Source organism: Mytilus galloprovincialis, chromosome 9 (assembly GCF_965363235.1).
Source record: "Mytilus galloprovincialis chromosome 9, xbMytGall1.hap1.1, whole genome shotgun sequence".
Taxonomy (NCBI): Eukaryota; Metazoa; Mollusca; class Bivalvia; order Mytilida; family Mytilidae; genus Mytilus; species Mytilus galloprovincialis.
Genome location: NC_134846.1, coordinates 86,788,637 through 86,806,421, shown reverse-complemented (window position 1 = coordinate 86,806,421; position 17,785 = coordinate 86,788,637). Strand labels below are relative to the sequence as shown.

Sequence of the window (17,785 nt, the reverse complement as noted above, 5' to 3'; positions counted from 1 at the left end):
ATAAAAGTACAAAAATATCTGTTCATTTCATCTTCATTTTAAGTTAAAACTCAGTAGAACAGAAAGAACATCTTACTTCATCTCCAGCATCAGCTGTTCTTGGTCTCTCGAATGGCACATCATCTGGTTCATCACTGTCAAACATTTCACCCTCGTACGCATCATCATTACGTGATACACTTTCTAATATGTTCTCATCTGTCGTGAACAGTATTGTCTGAAAATAATAAAATGAACTATGGATGGATGGCTGGCTGTTTAAAGTCCAGTGGCAAATTAAATGCATTTTTAAGACAAGAACATGTCGATGTTAGATGAATATGAATTTATAGCTGATTGTATGGAATGAATTTTTCTCACTGGTGAAGGCTGTATGGTTGCTAATAGATTCTAACATCCACATCAATTGTTCTCTGGTGGATGGCTGTCTCATTGACATTCAAACCATATCTCCAGGTTTTCAATGTGACACTGATACCTTTTACATTCCTTAGATAAAATTAAGATTCTTGTATGATACATACATTCTATTCAAACCAGTCTATATCTTGAAAAATGTGACATTGGTGCCCAAATTTTATACTGAGACAGATAACACTCATTAACACAAACATTAAGGTCTGTTGTTTCCAAACCACTACTTGTCTACCTAATTCCTATTTACTTACATCACCAAATGCTTCTGTCCCTCCTTCTATTCCTCCACATGCTCTCTCTATCTCTCCTTTAAATATCTCGTTTTTATCTAACGTAATAATAACATCTTTGGCACCACGATAAGAATGTATTCTGGATTTATTATAATTCTATAAAAAAAATATATATCAATTAACTTTTAAAGAATATAAGAATCTAAACAAATAAATTTAACTAATTTTAGACAGGTATTTAGCACTTACATATTTAGTTTTTTAGTAATGTGTGGTATAGATTTCAAAAGACTTGTTTCACAAACCTATCATCACAACCCTGATTTGACATCTCTTAAGTTCTCATTTGATTTATATGAATATATGACACAATCAGTAAATAGTTTATCTACCTTCACACAGTATCAGCATTGTATAATTAAATCTAAATGACTATCACATTTAAAATCCTACCATTTAGACCTGTGAGCCCTATAAGTTTTTGTAATTTTAATAAAATAGTATTGATTATTCCTCTGTCCTTTTTTTTTTGTTTTTTACATATTTGATGAAATTGCTCCAAATTAAAACTTTTGAAAGCAGCAAAATACTTCTGACTTTTAATGATCCTTTTTTTTTCAATTGCATCAAAATGTCAATCAAATATTTATTCCTGTCTAAAGGTACTACCAATTTTTTATATATATAATATGTATATTAAAATAGGCTTCTTACCCATATCCTCATTAAAGCTATTTTACAAGGTTTATCAAAAGTCAGGTTAATATAATTATGTTTTCCTTCTGTAAAGGGAGCTAACCACATATGAACATCATCTCTGGTTCTGTTGACTCCGTCTAACACATTAGAAATGACACGTGGATCTTTGTTGTACTCATCCAAGATGTTAATGTCTGAGGGTTCTGCTGATATCTACAAAATAAGGTAATTATAAATATATTAATTTCATGTTTGATAGTTATATACAGGAATGGATCCAGGATTTGAGGTAAGTGACCATAACACGAGTTTTATGACCAAACGATTGTGTCCATAGTACATGAATGCCCCAATTGCACTATCTTTTTCTATGTTCAGTGGACCGTGAAATTGGGGTTGAAATTAAAAAGATCACATTATAGGAAACATGTGTACTTAGTTTCAAATTGATTGGACTTCATCTTTATCAAAAACTACCTTGACCAAAAACTTTAAACTGAAGCGGGACAGACAGATGAATGGACACACAGACCGAAAAACATAATGCTCTTAGGCGCAGCATAAATTTTTTTTGTTTTCTTTCTTATTTTAAGTGATGCATGCCTATTGCAGCTGTATCCGAATAATTTGTGTCCCACTAACATAAATGTTAGCAATAGAAGATGAATCAATACTATATTATTACCTTTGATATTGTAACTGCATCCCCTGTAGATGTAAACAACTGGATCCCTGTCAGACCAACGTAATGTCTGTCACCCCAGGTGGATATGATATCTATAACCAAGCTTTTACCATATGGCAATTCTGGTATAATGAAATCTTCATCCCTGGAAATTTAATGAAATCAGTATCTATTACTGCAGTTTGACCAAGATCTTTCAGTCAAAACAAAACTAAGACAAGAATTTCAAATCTATTACATGCAATTCTTCATATTTTTAATATTTGACTATTAACATCTTAATGTCAGCAGAGTTTTGCTTTTTCATTAGAAAATAAAGAGGTGAATAGTAAACTGTATCACCATTCTTTTTTTTAATGGTAATTAACTTTAAGCTGAAGTAACAATATTGGTCAAATAAAATCTTTAAAAATGAGAGGTTCATGTATGCAATGAATTTATATTAAAAACTTGTTTAACTAAAGCCCTAAAGGACTTTATATCATATACCGACTCGATAATTTAATTAACAAGAGTGCACACGCTGAAATGTCTCGCCTTCTATACTAATCATTGATATTATGTTGATAGTCCTAAGTATAAAGCTAAGCTTTATTACAACTGTCACATAAACTTAACATTAACCAAGATAACTAAACAAAGACCAATGAACCTTGAAAAAGAGGTCCAGGTCAGATGAACCATGCCAGGCAGACAGGTACAGCTAACAATGCTTCTATACAACATATATAGTTGACACATTACTTATAGTTTAAGAAAAATATACCAAAACACAAAAACTTAACACTGTGCATTGAACCGTGAAAATGAGGTCACGGTTAAATAAAACCTGCTCGACTGACATAAAGATCATAAAATATTTCCATACACCAAATATAGTTGACCTATGGCATATAGCATTAGATAAAAAGACCAAAACTCAAAAACTTAACTTTGACCACTGAACCATGAAAATGAGGTCAAGGTCACATGACATCTGCCCGCTAGACATGTACACTTAACAATCATTCCATACAACAAATATAGTAGACCTATTGCATATGGTATGAGAAAAACAGACCAAAACACAAAAATTTAACTATAACCACTGAACCATGAAAATGAGGTCAAGGTCAGATGACACCTGCCAGTTGGACATGTACACCTTACAGTCCTTCCATACACCAAATATACTAGCCCTATTGCTTATAGTATCTGAGATATGGACTTGACCACCAAAACTTAACCTTGTTCACTGATCCATGAAATGAGGTCGAGGTCAAGTGAAAACTGTCTGACAGACACGAGGACCTTACAAGGTACGCACATATCAAATATAGTTATCCTATTACTTATAATAAGAGAGAATTCAACATTACAAAAAATTTGAACTTTTTTTCAAGTGGTCACTGAACCATGAAAATGAGGTCAAGGACATTGGACATGTGACTGACGGAAACTTCGTAACATGAAGCATCTATATACAAAGTATGAAGCATCCAGGTCTTCCACCTTCTAAAATATAAAGCTTTTAAGAAGTGAGCTAACGCCGCCGCCGTAGCCGCCGCCGGATCACTATCCCTATGTCGAGCTTTCTGCAACAAAAGTTGCAGGCTCGACAATAAAACTGGATAAATCTGTGCCACAAATATAAATTCATTCAACAAATAGAAAAAGTTCAAACTTTCTTTAATAGGATATAGCCCTTAAATAAAGAACTCTATTCCTACAAAATACCTACCCAGGAACTTCATTTAAGATAGCATCCACTAAATCATCATCTTCCTCCTCCTGTATAGGGGCCTCTTTTGGTACCTGTTTCTTTGGGGGATTCAGGTATTCATCTAATGAATCATCTGTAGCACAAAATTCAATCATAGAGTCCATAGTAAGTCACAGTTTAAGAGTGAAGTGAGAAAAAAAATGATGCAACTCATATAAGTTTGTTATCTGTACTACATGGATTTGAAAAACAAATTTATAAAGATAATTGTGTTCTTTGTTTATTGCTGTAAAGCATGCCATCTGAAACAAATAAAGTCGTTAACTCTTATTACAAATAAATTTTATAAAGATCTCACATTTCTATTATCCTACAAACATTTTTCACAATTTAATGTTGAGAATAATATTCCAGGATGTTCAAATTTTCAAGAAAATAGTATTATTCTTTTATTACCATCTAAGTCCATAGAAATTCTGCCTTTTTGTTGTCTATCAAACATTGTCAGTGATCCCCAGGATTCCTCAAGATTCTTTTTCTGATTTTCCCGCCATTTTGATCGGTTTTCCTTAATTTTCTGCATTGGTGTTGCTTTACCATCATCCTTACTAGGTTCTGAAAAACAAAAAAGATCTTTTATGTATTTTTTGCATAAATATTGTAATTAAGCCAAACTACAACAAAAACTCATAATGACTGTAACTGCAATTTAATTGGAAGATATCTTTTTCACAGTGAACAGTTTTTAATCATAATATACAACTGGAGGCTACCTAGTGCCGCAGTTAGCAATATATTATATATGAACACTAATTTCTAATAAAACTTCAATTAATAATGTGGATTCTACCTGGCTTGGCTTTCTCAGCATCAAACACGGTCTTCAATTCTGATTTTCTGTAAAAATAAAATAGATTGAATACATAGATGACAAAGCCAGAAATAAATAATTGTTAGCAATGAAAATTATAAATATATTTTAGATAAAAGTTAATTACTCCTCACATATTTCCAGTTTTAAGCAAAAAAGAAACATTCAACTGCAGATATTTTTGCTTATCCAAAATACAAGTGAAAATAGTTTCCTTACTACTCTATAATAATTAAGAATGTCAAATCCAGATTAACAATAAAAGAAATCAAATAAAAAGAAAACAATATCTTATCTTCAACTTCTTTGAGACTTATTTATAACTAAAGGCTTCACTAATATAGGGGCTGTATCGTTATTCTAAGACATTAACATCAAGTCTGATAATTTCAAATGACTAACCATGTCTTAAACAATGTTTGTGTTCTGATTGTCACATGACTTGAATGGTTTTGAGTCCTTGAATGACTTACCCAGTTTTTGGCCACATGGCTAATTCCTCGTCTATGAGCATGTCAATATCATCTTGTTTAGTCTGATACATGTGGTCATCATTCTTAACAGGTGCTTGACTGACAGGGGTTCTCTGTTCCTGTCTACTGGACGGAGGACCCTCAAATGGACCTGTTGAACAATCAAATAAGTTATATGGTGATCATTAGAAAGGTCTCTGTTACTATCTTCCACCATGTAACCTCATATAAACAAGCACAGGACAATGCATAGTCATACTGTTATTACTTTAAACAGGTGCTTGTTTGTCATTTACCAGCTAGAAACCAATACTATATCATATATGGTTTGATTGGCAGTTTTTTTTTAAAGATAAACAACTTTTCATAATGAACTTCTGTTTTCTGCACTCTGGTTGGGTTGTTATCTCTTTGACACATTCTTCATTTCAATTCTTAATTCTATTCTATAGAAATTTTGTGCAACAAGTCATTCTAAACAGTAAATTCTTTCCTTTTATGTTGACATAATTTTGCTAGTGGCAAATATTCTAACTTTTAATTGACTTGACATTTACATTAAATCTCCACGCCTCTTATTTATTCTTTTCCGTATTTTTGTTTAGGCTGTTTCATGTGTCTCTATCCTATAATAATCTTAAATTACTTTATTTTCATTTATTTAGATAAATCATGTTTTCTGTGTTTGTTTAGAGTAGTAACTTACCAGGTAAATCTTCATTCTTTAACCAAGACGGTGGTCCTTTCTTTTTATTTGGATCTGGTTGCTGTCTATATAATAAAGAATAAGCTGTGAAGACAATTAACTCTTTGAGGCACATATTTCTAATTTTCTTACAATAGAATGTACTACCATCATGGAAACAAGCTGACCAGTGATAAGTATTGAAGTCTGACAGAACTATCCATCCATTCCTCCATGGAATCATGGAAACAAGCTGACCAGTGATAAGTATTGAAGTCTGACAGAAACTATCCATCCATTCCTCCATGGAATCATGGAAACAAGCTGACCAGTGATAAGTATTGAAGTCTGACAGAAACTATCCATCCATTCCTCCATGGAATCATGGAAACAATCTGACCAGTGATAAGTATTGAAGTCTGACAGAAACTATCCATCCATTCCTCCATGGAATCATGGAAACAATCTGACCAGTGATAAGTATTGAAGTCTGACAGAAACTATCCATCCATTCCTCCATGGAATCATGGAAACAAGCTGACCAGTGATAAGTATTGAAGTCTGACAGAAACTATCCATCCATTCCTCCACGGAATCACCAAAACGTTATTGCTCATAGACTTTCTTTCAGATAAACAGATTTCAACTGTCTTTAGTAGAAGATGAATTTAAATACTGGGGGTCTGAACCAGTATGAAACATTATCAAAAATACATGCATAAATCAAGACAATTTATGCATATTCTGTAAATAGGGCAACATGTTTTTAACCAAATTTGTTTGAACACAGCTAACACATAACAAAACTACTTGAAAGATAGCAATACTTCACAAGAAAAATCTTTAAGTAAGTCTTTATCATATTATCAAATTATCCAATCTTTATAAGAATCTAAAATTTGAAAATTTTGCAAAATTCAAATTTATAAAAGATAAATCTAGGATTCATTAATGAAAGTTCTATAGACCACTGTAAGGTTTTGTAAAAGGCATATGTAAACATTGGGGTATTTTTCATTGAACTTACTTGTGATTAAGTTGTTGAAGTTTCTGTATCATTGGAATGTCATCTTCACTTTGAGATAGAGTACTATGTTGAGACGGAGGGTCTACAGGATCTGATGGAGGGTCCCTGATAGACTGAGGTGGGGCACTATATTGTGTTGTAGGCTCTGGTTCTGATGGCAATGCTGACTGGCTGCTAACCATCTCTTCCTTCTGAACAAGTGGAGATCTCCGCCCATCAGCACTGTGACAAACATATCGACAATTAGGATAATATTCACTGTTAAATTCCTCATCACCCATTGAGTATTTGTTTAATGGTGACACTGAACTTCCCATATAAAAATATGACAAATATTTTGCAAGGCTCAGAAGACATCAAATAGCAAATTCTAATGTAAATCTCTGGTGTTAAAAACAAGACTGCAAACTTATATCTCTACAAACCAAATGCTCTAAGATCTAAATTATTTGTCAGAAATATTGTCAACAAAAGATCAATTAACATTAAATCCTAGAATTGAAATCATCAATTATTTAGCTAGGTAATTAACAGAGAGTTTGACCATAACAATCTATGTATATCTGTAACAAGCACCTGTTGATATTAACTAATTGGATTTCTATTCTATTAAACATAATAAATGCCATCACATACATTTACAGAATTATATTTTTATCATCATCCTTCAACTATTGGTATGATTTCCAATTAAATGACTAGACAGCTGCCTTTAATAGTACTTTTAGGAATAATACTGTTAATTGATTCTTCTTATGTACAAAAGTCAGGGTACATGGAGTTCAAACACTTAATTTCTCTTTGGAATACATGCATTAATAATTTTCACTATAAATATCTAATGAAATATTTCTACTAAAGTCTATTGTCCAAAATCAATCTTAAAAATTATGATTTATTTCCTATTTTTTCTTTATTATCATAACATATTTAGTGCCCTACAGAGAATTTTCATGGCTATTAAGATATGATCAGCTAATTATCATCATTAGTCATATATGGTCCTGAGCAGGTCATTATGACAGGCCTATTTGAACAAGACCATCAAGATATGATCATTAGATAGATGGTGCTGATATCAGATTAACAGGTTTATTTAGGTTTTATCATTCAATCACCAAACTATACTAACCTATCTGAGAATTGTCTTGAGTCAGTTTCTGTTGAGGAATGTCCATCCAGCTTGGCCGCCATACGTTTGGACTTTCTAGGAGTCCTGGACCCTTTATGTCTCCCTGGTAATTTGTTTTCATCTGAAAAGTCAAAATAAAACATCAATGCCTATTCATAACTATGATGTGGAAGTCCACAAGCTGATATAGTCTATATTACACTTTCTAGTAAACTGAAAATAACAAATCTACAATAACAATGATGTGGAAGTCCACAAGCTGATATAGTCTATATTACACTTTCTAGTAAACTGAAAATAACAAATCTACAATAACTATGATGTGGAAGTCCACAAGCTGATATAGTCTATATTACACTTTCTAGTAAACTGACAATAACAAATCTACCATAACTATGGGCCCTGCAGAGGTGTCGTAATACAACTAACGTTTTGATCATGACTTCCAATACATAGCTTTATTCTTGTGCATGATTTATACCTTCAATTAGTGGTGAATAAGGTTTATTTCTCAAAGGGGTTTTGTATATATTGGCACAAAAGGGGATAAGTAGAACTATGAATTTGACCAGGATTGAATTTGAAATGGTTACAAACCAATTAATTTTTTCATCTTTTCAAAAAGCCAAGCCATGTAAAAATGCTATTTATTCTTTATTAAGAACATCTTTCCACATTGCTAAGGATATATTGATCTTTATGTCTAACACAACCAGTAATATCTTTACTTATCTATTATTAACATGTAGAATTACTTTGTAGAAATGACCTAGATCAATAATTCATTAATTAAGTGATTTTCTAACTAAAGTCAGACTAGATGTTAAAAGGTTCATTAGTATCAATAATTCATTAATTTAAGTGATCTTAGGTCTAAAGTCAGTCTAGATGTTAAAGGGTTCATTGGCATCAATAAAGGTATTTTATATAGTATATACAAGAACAGAAATGAAACATTTCTTATATATAAGTTAGTATTCTCTGTTAAAAATATAAATGACACAGCTGTAGAGACACAAACAATTTTAATACCTTCCCTTACCAGTAAACTTTACAAGCATTCCTATATTTACCTAGCTTAATCAATGTAATGGTTAAATTATTTGGATGGCTTTAAGCCCTAGTTGTGCAATATGCCTTTTAAAACATAGGAAAGTGTCAATTAGACATTGAAACAAATGTAAGTTTACATTTTGGATAATACCTCACTAAAGTACTTCTAAATATTATTATGTGCTAGTTTGCGTCAGTCAGTTTTTATTTGTGGAGGAAGTGCCCAGAGAGAATCACCTTTAACAATTCACTAAAAGGATGTATACAACTATAAGTACTTTAGATTAATAATTATTCATTGGATAACATTTTTCATGGGTACATGGGAACTAACAATTTAACTGTTCGATGAATAACAATTATTCTTTGGGAATATATATGCAGGCTTTAGCAAAACAATGAAATCAAATATCCTTGAAAATACAAATCTTACTTAATCAAAGAAAACTATTACCCAAGAGCATAAATGTACTGACAGTACATCTTTTTTTTTAAACATTGTTTTGGTGAATAAAATGTATTTTTAGAAGCAACCATTGAATCTTAATCTTACCCTCATAATTTGTGATATGTGTGGCCTTCAATAATATCTTCTTCTTGTACATATTTATACCATTACTTCCACATTAGTATTGAGATTATCACATATAAATCCAATTAAATGTTATCTTTTTATTGTATAAATTCTTCATGTCCGGATAAGTTTAGATCCACTTAAAAGACTTTAACAAAAGTCACACTACCAAATACTCCATTCATCCATAGAAATTAAAACTGAACTAAGGCCATACATAAAAAGTATCCCTGTAAAATCTATATAGATTTCTTATTGACTAACTTAATCAATGTGTAATGCATGATAATGCTATCGAGTCTTTTTAAAGCCTTGGTAAACATTCAGTGTAAATTTTATCAAAACACCAACTATTTATGTTTCATACGAAGCCTATCGCATATAAAGTATTTTGTTAAAGCCGTCTTTGAAAGAGTAGGTATTAGCATTTTTGTTTAGCACCAAACATAACTATAGATTTATACATAACTATAGATTTATACAATGTATTTTAAGTGTATATGAGACCTATATGTAGGTACGATCTGTATCAGACATAAAGGTGAATGTCTATTGTTCTGTATGTCACTTTGTTACATTCATTGTACTTTATGGTATAATAACTCCATTCTAATCATTAAATCTAGCAAGGTGCTAACAAAATGGTTATAAGAGAACAATCATATAATCTTTTTAAAGTCAATTCTCATTTTTGATAAGTGAAATTAAAATCAAACTTTTTCTATGCTTATAACTTTATTTTCATGAAACATAAAATTTAAATAGTATCAAGAGAAGATATGTACTCGTTTATAAACAGGTCCTCTTTTCAAAAATGTAATCATCTAACAAAAAGGACATTTTTACAGAGACCTTAAAAGGTTTTGATATGCCACATAAAAATACTCTTTAGATATGCATTACCACTTTACCATTTTGGGTCAATCTTATTCATTTAAATTAGATTTACTTTCTATAAAAGTTGATGAATACCTACATTTTTGTATCTAATGCACATATAAAGGAAATTCTGCCATATGTTGGTAGAAATTTGTGGAGAAATATATGTGAATACATACATCACTTATGTGTTATATACATGTAACATGTTTTATACTGCTACTAGTTGTGTTTATTTCCTAAATATAGTAACATAGCTATATTTTGTATAATGTCAATTTCATCACGGAACACTTTCTCCACAATCAAAATAAGTTTGACATTTGTGTTTTTAAACAGTGAGCAAAACCCATACTGTATAGTCTGCTAAGCTATAAAAGGCCCAATTTGAATGCAGTCAGGCTATATAGTTTACAATATTTCTAATTTCTGTAACCATACTTATATAGTATACATGTTTTGATAGCTATAATTTGTTGAAAAAAAACCCTGACAATTCTGAAAATTGAGTATTTAAATCAATACCTGATTCACTGCCCATATTAACCCAGAACATGGTAGGATTATTGTAATATGTTATTGCTAAAATATCTCTGATTCACTGCCCTTATTAACCCAGAACATGGTTGGATTATCATTATATGTTATTGCTAAGATATACCTGATTCACTACCCTTATTAACCCAGAACACGGTAGGATTATCGTAATATGTTATTGCTAAGATATACCTGATTCACTGCCCTTATTAACCCAGAACACGGTAGGATTATCGTAATATGTTATTGCTAAGATATACCTGATTCACTACCCACATTAACCCAGAACACAATTGGATTATCATAATATGTTATTGCTAAGATATACCTGATACACTGCCCTTATTAACCCAGAACACGGTAGGATTATCGTAATATGTTATTGCTAAGATATACCTGATTCACTGCCCATATTAACCCAGAACAAAGTAGGATTATCATAATATGTTATTGCTAAGATATACCTGATTCACTGCCCATATTAACCCAGAACACGGTTGGATTATCATAATATGTTATTGCTAAGATATACCTGATTCACTGCCCATATTAACCCAGAACACAGTTGGATTATTGTAATATGTTATTGCTTAGATATACCTGATTCACTGCCCATATTAATCCAGAACACAGTTGGATTATTGTATATGTTATTGCTTAGATATACCTGATTCACTGCCCATATTAACCCAGAACACGGTTGGATTATCATAATATGTTATAGGAGATGACCAGTTCCTTCTCCTGGGAGACACGTTCAGTATCACATCACTAGACCTGTTATAGTTTGTTTGTATATGTGGTAGAAATTCCACCTTTTCCTGACCATGTGAGAACTGATCCATATGTAAATGCTGTGGATATACTGGATTAGTATAGTTAGAATCCTCCTGGTTGTAATGTCTGTTGTCTGAATTACCTGGATATCTTGCACCATGAGGATATTTTTTCAGATTTTTGTTGGCAAATACTTGAGGAAAGAAAGAATGTGGCTGAGAATACTTTGGATTCGGCGGTGGATGTTCAGTGAAAGATTGTGGCTGAAAATACTTTGGCTGTGGCTGTGGATATCCACTGAAAGGTTGTGGATTAGAATACTTTGGCTGTGGTGGTGGATGGCCACTGAAATGTACAGATGCCACTATAAATTTATCCACATGTGATGCCTCAGATGCTGTTAAGTCTCTCTGGTCATATTCTGATGCTAATTTTAACTTTACATTCTTATTGTGATCCCATTGTTTTCTCCTAGAATAACTTAATGACACATTTTGATTTGATAATAAGGAAACAGGTTGAGGTGACCTTTGAGAAAGATCACTAGGAGTTAATGTCCTTGTTTCTTGATTACTCAGATAATTGATCTTAGAATCAGAGTATCTATGAAGTTTGGAGACACCATCTTGTCTATCTAATCGTGGGTAGGACGACTCAGCTTCACTAGTTTGCCAAGTTTTACGTTTCCTTGGTGACACCACTGACTGTTGTGGTAAAGGTACTTGTCGTTGTGTTGGTTTCTCAACCAATCCTGGTAGATGATCAAATTCTCTTTGTTGTAACACTTCATTTTTGCTGCCAGTATTGTGTTGAGTTGCAAAATTTCCTCTCAGTGTTTGAGTTGCAAGAGTGCCCCTTGGTCTTTGGAATGTTGGAGTGCCTCTCTGTGTTTGGAAAGTTGGAGTTGCCCTCGGTGTTCGGGGAGTTGGAGTTGCCCTTGATGTTAGGCGAGTTGGAGATGCCCTTGGTGTTAGACGAGTTGGAGTTCCCCTCAGTGTTGAAGGTTTTGAGAACCACCAACCTGGCCCTAGAGACATACTAACATATCACCATAAAAAAACAGCTATTGATATATTGCATTGTATCCAAACCTTCATGAAACACACAGCGTCAGTTCCAACTGCAATCACATGTCATTTTCCCGTTCGTCATGTTTATTATTCCTTTGAATGTCTATCCTCAGACTAATTAATGTGATTCCCTAAAAATAACTTCTTACAAGATATAATCCTTCATTTCCATCACATAAATTCGTTTTTAATCAATCAATACACTAACCATGTTAACACTTGCACAGTACATGTACACAAAAATCCATTAAGTAAGTTAAATGTCACTGTTTTCACTACAGTCTAATCATGCGTAACAATTTAAAGAGTTAACTGTCAACTGTCAATATTACAGCACACATGTTAATATTTAGTATAGCAGTGATACAGGGAAAATGTACATGTATTGATTAAAATCTTCTTTTAAAGTATTGACACACTGCATATAAAGTTGTTTATTTTTAAATAAAGAGACGTCATGATTAAAACAACTTTTTTTAAATGGAAATTATTTGAAAATTTTCTAATCTTCAGTCATGTACAATTGACTAGTGACACCTATATTACCTTTCAAATAATATTAATTTATATCGTGGTATCAGATAACATATACAAGTCATTAACCAATCAACCATGAGACATAAATTTTAAAAATATAGACTAGACCAGAACTGTTGACAACTTTAAATTTGTCTAAGTTATCAATGCACATTTATTAATCTTAAATCTTCAACCCAAATTTAACAATTAATTAGATTATTGACAAATTTCTTCCATTCATCATTTTAATATTTGGCATGTAAAAACAGGAGACATTAAGAAGATTGCATGGCCTGTAAAAATGCTGCATTGGCAGTTTAACCACCAGACCAAAGGACATAATAAACTAGAGGCTCTAAAGAGCCTGTGTCGCTCACCTTGGTATATGTGAATATTAAACAAAGAAAGCAGATGGATTCATGACAAAATTGTGTTTAGGTGATGGTGATGTGTTTGTACATCTTACTTTACTGAACATTCTTGCTCCTTACAATTATCTCTATCTATAATGATCTTGGCCCAGTAGTTTCAGTGGAAAATGTTAGTAAAAATTAACAAATTTTATGAAAATTGTTAAAAATTGACTATAAAGGACAATAACTCCTTAGGGGATCAACTGACCATTTTTGTCATGTTTGACTTATCTTTAGGTCTTACTTTGCTGTACATTATTGCTGTTTACAGTTTATCTCTATCTATAATAATATTCAAGATAATAACAAAAAACGTCAAAATTTTCTTAAAATTACCAATTATGGAGCAGCAACCCAACAACCGGTTGTCGGATCCATCTGAAAATTTCAGGGCAGATAGATCTTGACATGATAAACAATATCACTCCGTCAGATTTGCTCTAAATGCTTTGATTTTTGAGTTATAAGCCAAAAACTGCATTTTACCCCTATGTCCTATATTTAGCCGTGGCAGCCATCTTGGTTGGATGGCCGGGTCACCGGACACATTTTTTAAACTACATACCCCAAAGATGATTGTGGCCAAGTTTGGATTAATTGAGCCCAGTAATTTTTAGAGGAGAAGATTTTTGTAAAAGATTACTAAGATTTACGAAAAATGGTTAAAAATTGACTATAAAGGGCAATAACTCCTTAAGGGGTCAACTGACCATTTCGCTCATGTTGACTTATTTGTAAATCTTACTTTGCTGAACATTATTGCTGTTTACAGTTTATCTCTATCTATAATAATATTCAAGATAATAACCAAAAACAGCAAAATTTCCATAAAATTACCAATTCAGGGGCAGCAACCCATCAACGGGTTGTCCGATTCATCTGAAAATTTCTGGGCAGATAGATCTTGACCTGATAAACAATTTTACTCCATGTCAGATTTGCTCTAAATGCTTTGATTTTTGAGTTATAAGCCAAAAACTGCATTTTACCCCTATGTCCTATATTTAGCCGTGGCAGCCATCTTGGTTGGATGGCCGGGTCACCGGACACATTTTTTAAACTACATACCCCAAAGATGATTGTGGCCAAGTTTGGATTAATTTAGCCCAGTAGTTTCAGAGGAGAAGATTTTTGTAAAAGATTACTAAGATTTACGAAAAAATGGTTAAAAATTGACTATAAAGGGCAATAACTCCTTAAGGGGTCAACTGACCATTTCGCTCATGTTGACTTATTTGTAAATCTTACTTTGCTGAACATTATTGCTGTTTACAGTTTATCTCTATCTATAATAATATTCAAGATAATAACCAAAAACAGCAAAATTTCCATAAAATTACCAATTCAGGGGCAGCAACCCATCAACGGGTTGTCCGATTCATCTGAAAATTTCTGGGCAGATAGATCTTGACCTGATAAACAATTTTACTCCATGTCAGATTTGCTCTAAATGCTTTGATTTTTGAGTTATAAGCCAAAAACTGCATTTTACCCCTATGTCCTATATTTAGCCGTGGCAGCCATCTTGGTTGGATGGCCGGGTCACCGGACACATTTTTTAAACTACATACCCCAAAGATGATTGTGGCCAAGTTTGGATTAATTTAGCCCAGTAGTTTCAGAGGAGAAGATTTTTGTAAAAGATTACTAAGATTTACGAAAAAATGGTTAAAAATTGACTATAAAGGGCAATAACTCCTTAAGGGGTCAACTGACCATTTCGCTCATGTTGACTTATTTGTAAATCTTACTTTGCTGAACATTATTGCTGTTTACAGTTTATCTCTATCTATAATAATATTCAAGATAATAACCAAAAACAGCAAAATTTCCATAAAATTACCAATTCAGGGGCAGCAACCCATCAACGGGTTGTCCGATTCATCTGAAAATTTCTGGGCAGATAGATCTTGACCTGATAAACAATTTTACCCCCATGTCAGATTTGCTCTAAATGCTTTGGTTTTTGAGTTATAAGCCAAAAACTGCATTTTACCCCTATGTTCTATTTTTAGCCATGGCGGCCATCTTGGTTGGTTGGCGGGGTCACCGGACACATTTTTTAAACTAGATACCCCAATAGTGATTGTGGCCAAGTTTGATTAAATTTGGCTTAGTAGTTTCAGAGGAGAAGATTTTTGTAAAAGTTAACGACGACTGACGCAGGACGACGACGGACGACGGACGACGGACGCAAAGTGATGGGAAAAGCTCACTTGGCCCTTCGGGCCAGGTGAGCTAAAAATACAGTCATCCCCTAAAATTTATAAAAATTCTTTTCTATAATTCTGCTTTTAAAAAACAAGAGAGCACTTGCTAAAATATCTAGTCCCATTTACTGATTACTGTTTGATTTTTTTTTATAAAGATATCTTCTGTCTTTCTGTCAAGGTACGACTGTTGGATCACTATGGCCCAGTTCATCAACTTAAATACCAGGCTCAACAGGAATGACCTTATCTTAAAATATATACTTAGGAGTTGACCAATGAACCATGTAAATGAGACCAAGGCAAGATATATCCTTACAGAGAAATATCATATGTACACATAATAATACTTTGATACACTAATAAACGTTGACCCACTGCTTTTTAAAACAATATTTTAGAAACTTACATAGTAAAGAAAACTTAACAAGTGGAAGCAGTTGCAGTCTAAAATGAAACTCGTGAGCTTAGTCAAAGTCCACGAGTACAATGTAGTCTCAAATAAACTGGATAGAAGTATACACAATACTTGCTCTTATTGAATTATATAATATCATGAAAATAAACCATTATCTTTCATTTTTTGGAATTAAAATATCGAAATGAAATATTTTAACATTGGCATATTATACAAATACTTGTACTGAGGAACTTAATATTCTGATTTAGAGTATGGCGTTGATTACTGAAACAAAAAGCGTCAAGTTTATATACTTTATAATTCTTAAAACTAATAAACTGACTTTGCTTTTCTTTACGAAACACGTATATATATCTGTGTCAGTAACTCTTTTCAATGAATCGTTTGAACAAAGCAGGTTTGTTTACCTATTTCTATTATGAATGGCCTTCTCTTGATTGATTTCACTTTCCCTTTCTTTGAATAAGAATTTGATTGACCTCACATTTTGTAAATGAATTTAGGCCAATAATGTCTACCCCAGGTTATTTATGGGAAATATTTTCCAATTGTATTATTTTAGGACTCACCTCAGCATTATAAATAACTGTATATAAATAATAAAAGATGTGGGGACAAAAATTGTGAATAAATTTAACAAAGTTATCAATGGTCTATCACACTGGTCCATTATCAGAGAGTGTAGTGCCTGCTTTTTTTCATTTTGGTAACCTGTGTCCTTTCTTTTTTTATCAAACAAATCTTATGAAAAGTCACTAGTATATATACATTCATGGATCTACAATCTGTCGAAACCTGTATCTTGGCATTACACAAGGTCATGTTTTTCTCTGACTGTTTATGATGTCTTTACAGTAAATCCATTGGATGATGGATATGTACTGATTGATAATTTAGTCTTAGATGCATAATTTTTTTATTAATTTTTAGTGGCTTTGAACTAGCTGTCAGTAAATGCAAGTATTCTCAGATCTGTAGTTATTGTCTTTTTGTTGTTGGGATGTACTAGTACCCGGTCATGGCCACTCTGTGTAGTATTTCTATTTGTACTCAAGTGATGAGTTAATATAAACAAGAATGTGTCCTCAGTACACGAATGCCCCACTCGCACTATCATTTTCCATGTTCAGTGGACCGTGAAATTGGGGTAAAAACTCTAATTTGGCATTAAAATTAGAAAGATCATATCATAGGGAACATGTGTACTAAGTTTGAAGTCGATTGAACTTCAACTTCATCAAAAACTACCTTGACCAAAAACTTTAACCTGGAGCGGGACAGACGGACGAACAGACAGACGGATGGACGGACGAACGGACGCACAGACCAGAAAACATAATGCCCCTCTACTATCGTAGGTGGGGCATAAGAAGAAGATGTGGTATGATTGCCAATGAGACAACTGTCC

At 32.7% G+C, this 17,785-nt stretch overlaps 1 protein-coding gene across 1 annotated transcript in view; it reads right to left on the bottom strand.

The window, feature by feature from the left end:
- LOC143046244 (katanin-interacting protein-like) overlaps positions 1 to 17,785 on the bottom strand; it is a 55,942-nt gene that overhangs the window by 13,815 nt on the left and 24,342 nt on the right. The window contains exons 16-26 of the mRNA XM_076219293.1: positions 7,925 to 8,045; positions 6,793 to 7,014; positions 5,787 to 5,851; positions 5,081 to 5,231; positions 4,587 to 4,633; positions 4,193 to 4,351; positions 3,755 to 3,869; positions 2,035 to 2,179; positions 1,365 to 1,562; positions 669 to 806; positions 77 to 217 (exon numbers count right to left, since the gene is read on the bottom strand). Coding sequence (XP_076075408.1) covers positions 77 to 217; positions 669 to 806; positions 1,365 to 1,562; positions 2,035 to 2,179; positions 3,755 to 3,869; positions 4,193 to 4,351; positions 4,587 to 4,633; positions 5,081 to 5,231; positions 5,787 to 5,851; positions 6,793 to 7,014; positions 7,925 to 8,045 — 1,502 coding nt within the window. The remainder of the gene's footprint in view (positions 1 to 76; positions 218 to 668; positions 807 to 1,364; positions 1,563 to 2,034; positions 2,180 to 3,754; positions 3,870 to 4,192; positions 4,352 to 4,586; positions 4,634 to 5,080; positions 5,232 to 5,786; positions 5,852 to 6,792; positions 7,015 to 7,924; positions 8,046 to 17,785) is intronic.